The sequence below is a fragment of the Hipposideros armiger genome, unplaced genomic scaffold (genome assembly GCF_001890085.2).
Source record: "Hipposideros armiger isolate ML-2016 unplaced genomic scaffold, ASM189008v1 scaffold_36, whole genome shotgun sequence".
In the NCBI taxonomy this organism is placed as follows: Eukaryota; Metazoa; Chordata; class Mammalia; order Chiroptera; family Hipposideridae; genus Hipposideros; species Hipposideros armiger.
Genome location: NW_017731386.1, coordinates 5,569,897 through 5,574,654, shown reverse-complemented (window position 1 = coordinate 5,574,654; position 4,758 = coordinate 5,569,897). Strand labels below are relative to the sequence as shown.

The 4,758-nt window shown below is 36.3% G+C and overlaps 1 protein-coding gene across 1 annotated transcript in view; it reads left to right on the top strand.

Moving 5' to 3' along the window:
• Positions 1-4,758, top strand: part of ELP2 (elongator acetyltransferase complex subunit 2) — a 53,583-nt gene that overhangs the window by 18,930 nt on the left and 29,895 nt on the right. Inside the window, 4 exon segments of the mRNA XM_019637898.1 lie at positions 1,307-1,400; positions 2,834-2,929; positions 4,019-4,119; positions 4,315-4,509. Of these exon segments, the coding sequence (XP_019493443.1) occupies positions 1,307-1,400; positions 2,834-2,929; positions 4,019-4,119; positions 4,315-4,509 (486 nt within the window).

Here is a 4,758-nt window from a genome sequence, read left to right as displayed (position 1 = left end):
ATTCTTAACTCGGAGCTCCTTTGAGCCATATTTTAGGTAGTATTTGAGAGCTTTCATAGAAAAATGTATCAGATGAGTAAGGAGAAAAACCAGAAGACAGAATTTCATTTCACTGTACTTGTGGTTATAATTTGATTTCAAATTTATAATATCTACTTATCAAATATTGAGGGAATTTTTTTTAATAAGACTTTAGTTTTTAAAGCAGTTTCAGGTTCACAGAAAAGTTGAGCAGAAAATACACAGGGTTTCCATATTTCCCTGCCCTCATACAAGCACAGCCTCCTCCACTGTCAACATTCCAAACCAAAGAGGTACATTTGTTATCATCAAGACTGATTTTTTTAAAACAAAACACTGCCCTTTAGTACAGTGGAAAACTGTACTGATAGTCCAAAAGTGCTACCCGTTGTTCAGAACATTTTGGAAACTCCCATTAGTGCTAAATTTAGAATTAGTTTTTATGTCACAGAGGAATTAATAGCATTTCTTTGTCACAGCCTTTTTACTTTTTGACCAGAATATAATACAGCTTAGCTTAATTACTGGTTGTATTCATCAAACTTGGCTTTGAATGACCTTTTAGCCATTTACACAAATTTAATTTTCCTCTAAAGACAAGTTTTACCACCATTTGAGGTGGTTCAAAAAGATGCTTTGTTTACCAGGCATATGATATTTGCTATATTTCGTGGTCACTGTTTGCTTACCTAGTTGCTGATATAGGCTTCCTCAGATATAGGCCAGCTGGGTTTGATTCAGCCTTCTTTCCTCTACACCTGCAACTCCTCTTCTTTGATAAAGCCATCAGGCATACAGTCAGAATCTACTAACTCATTTTACACAATACTCTTTCTTTGTTACTTAGTTTAACAAGTAAATACTCACATAGTACCTAGTGTATGCCAGGATCATTCTGTGTACTTTACAAACCTAAACTCATTTAATCATCATAATGACCCTGTGAACTAGGTAACTCTTTGACAGAAGAGTTAATTTAGGTACAAAAAGGTTAAGTACTGTCAAGCTTCTAGGAAACATTTAATAAAGGATGAATGGAGAGAAATTTCCCAAAGTTACTGCTTTAAAGAACACAGAACATATTTGACTGTTTAAGGTTCTAATATGCTTGACTGGAAAACAGATCCTAGTATTTTAAGATTCTGTCTGGTTTACTTAGCTTTTCACCTTGCTCAGGGGCTTCAGTCTTTCCCATTATCAGACCTGATGGCTGAAGGCATTTTCAGACTTTATTTTGAGTGGTGGTTGTCTTTATTTTGATGTATCATGAGCACTTTTGTTGCAGATAGAGTGGACGCCAGAGATTGTCATTTCAGGACACTTTGATGGTGTCCAAGACCTAATGTGGGATCCAGAAGGAGAATTTATCATCACTGTTGGTACTGACCAGACAACTCGACTTTTTGCTCCATGGAAGAAAAAAGACCAAGCACAGGTAAAATGTCGTCCTACTTGACCGATCCACTTTAAAAAACATCCATGAGCACATGAAAAGTGGGGCCACATCAATAGCCATTAGGGAAATGCAAATTAAAACCATGGTGAGAAGCCACTACACACCCTCTAGAATGGCTAGAGTAAAAAATACTGACAATAACAAGTGGTGATAAGGATGCAGAGCAACGGGAACTTGCATACATTGCTGGTGGACGTGCACAATGATTCAGCCACTCTGGAAAAGTGTGGTGTTTTCTTAAAAACTTACATGTACTCTTTACAATTCAAATGTTAGTTGTCAAAATATATTTACTTCAATTCCACATACGAGTTCTGTTATACCTTATAATTTTAGGTTTAATTCATTAGGAAACACTATCAAGCCTGCAGTAAAAGCTAATTTCTAGTTATATAGTGTTAGAGAATAGTGGTTGAGGGCGATTTTTGTTCAGGAAACTTCAGTTGTGGCTCTGAGCTCAAAAAAAAAAAAATCTCAATAGGGGCAGCCGGGTGGCTCAGTTGGTCAGAGCGCGAGCTCTGAGCAACAGGGTCATGGTTCGATTCCCACATGGGCCAGTGAGCTGCGCCCTCCACAACTAGATTGAAGACAATGATGAGCTAAGCTGCTGGTGGGTGGCTGGATGGCTCAGTTGGTTAGAGCACGTGCTCTTAACAAGGCTGCTGGTTCGATTCCCGCATGGGGTAGTGGGCTGTCCTCCCCACAACTAGATTGAAAATGGCGACTGGATTGAGAGCCGAGCCCTCCACAACTAAGATTGAAGGACAGCAACTTGACTAGGAGCTGATGGGTCCTGGAAAAAACACACTGTTCCCCAGTAAAGTTAAAAAAAAAACTCAGTAAAACTTTACCACTGGTAAGCCATTGAACTGTGCTATATGATCGAGCAAGTCAGTTTACTCAGCTTCAATTTATGACAGAAATTCACGGNTGTTTGAAAAGTCACAATACTGATTTGACTTCCTTTATTTCTGCATTTATCTTATTTATTTTTTAAATGGAATGGTATTTTAGGTTATTACACTGTGGTAATGAGTGAGAATAGCTAGGAGGCTGGCATGTGTATTATTGCTTTTTAATTGCCATATAACAGCTGTCCCAGAAATTTAAAATAGAACATACTCTTTAATATTTATTTATGAGCAGGTAGAGCAAAATTATCCATCTTTAGAAAGTTGTTCTCCTGTAATTTTGAACAATAGGTGAAGTTAATGAAATTTAGAATGCATGTTCTTTTTGTTGACTAAATCATGTTCTGATTTTTTTTCTGGACATAATTGTACAATGGAGTTTTTTTGAAAAATGTTATTTTTAGAAGAGCTTTGAGGAAAGAATACTTCATTGCTTTTGTTATAGGTACTAAAATCGCATTTGCGGTTACTCTGGAGACTGTTCTGGCCGGTCATGAAAACTGGGTAAATGCAGTTCATTGGCAGCCTTCATTTTACAAAGGTAGGAAGAAAAACATACACATATCCCTCATTTCCATTAAATTTCACATACAGAATTTTAAGTTAACCAGGTGAAATGGAGAATCTTCTTTACTGCGATTGGAAATTTTCAATATAAGACATTTTCAAGTTGGCAAAGTTTAGTACTGTAGCCCTGTTCTGCTAGACACTCAATTCCACTGAAAGTTGTCCTGGGTGGGAAAAGTATGATTCCTGCCATGATATGCCGAAACCACCACACCCCTATTAATTTTTTATCTTAAAAGTTTTCACTTAGTCTTTATGGGATTTAAGAGATTGACTTTCAAGCCAACTTCACTGGATCCTTTATCCTTGGTACTACAAAGTTGGTAATACTGAGACACATCATTTATGAAAAAATAAGATTCTTTTCCTCTCTTTCCTTTGCCCTTAACCTCCATGTGTGGAGTGACAATTGTGTGCATGCTCAAGCTGGTGCTGGGTGTAGGGCTGAGTAAGGCACAGCCTCTTATTCTTCCTCCAGCCTCTTTCCCGAGACAAGAGTAGAGAATAGCAGTGATTAATGCTCAGGTAACTGCTATTCAGCTTTATTATGCCATATTTGCTGCAGTTAAAAAAAAAATTAGATATTATAGATACTGAGGACCTCTGTGTATTTTTTCCTGAACCCTTTCCCCTCCACCCTTCCCTAGAGGCAACTACAATACTGAATTCAGTGCACTGTCATTCCCATGCATGGTTTTATATTTTAATTACACATTTATGTAGCCATAAACAATATTGTTTTATAACTATTGAAACTTGATATCAATATATATTTATCCTCTTACAACTTGCCTTTTTAACATAATATGCTAAACATTTGGAATTGTATTCATGTTGATTCATGTAGCCCTAGTTTGTTTATTTTTATTACAGTTTAATATTCCATTGTCTAAATATATAACAACTTGTTTATCTGTTCTTCTAATGGTAGAGAGTTGTGTTGTTTCCAAAATTTTGCTATTGTAATGCTGTAGTGGACATTTTTGCAGTATCCGTGTTATTCTGGTAATCTCTAAACATGATGCCTGTTGATCACCTAAAGTCATTGGTTTTTACATTTTAGATGGTGTTCTACAGCAGCCAATGAGATTGTTGTCTGCTTCAATGGATAAAACTATGATTCTCTGGGCTCCAGATGAAGAGTCAGGAGTTTGGCTAGAACAGGTAAAAATGTGGACATTTAAGGAATAAAAAATTGGGTTTAAAAACTTAAATCCCAAGTCTATATTCCTAGAGCTGCAAATGTTTATTCTTTGTATATGTTAAGCAAGTGAGAATATAATTTCTGGAATCAATGGTTTTTCTTGTGAGAAATGTGGACTGTTGATTATGAATTGTTTTCTGTCTCTTATTGCATAGGTTCGTGTAGGGGAAGTAGGTGGAAATACGCTGGGATTTTATGATTGCCAGTTCAACGAAGATGGCTCCATGATCATCGCTCATGCTTTCCATGGAGCACTGCACCTTTGGAAACAGAATGCAGCAAACCCAGTAAGAAAAGCACTGTTATCTCTGATCAAATACAGTGAATCTGAAATGAAACCTAGGTTAGCAGTGTTGTTTTACCTATAATACTCTAACGAAACATAGTAAAGGCATTTAAGTTCAAATGACATTACTTCTTTTTATAAATACATACTGTATTTTACTAGATAAGAAACTCATGCTTTTCTAAGACTAAAAGTATTCATTTGTTCAGCATTGTTGAGGCATTGAAATTTGCACATAGTAAATTTTCTATCTGAACTTTAAGCTATCTGAAGTTTAAGCTCTCTCTTTAAGCTATATAAATTTTTGATGTGA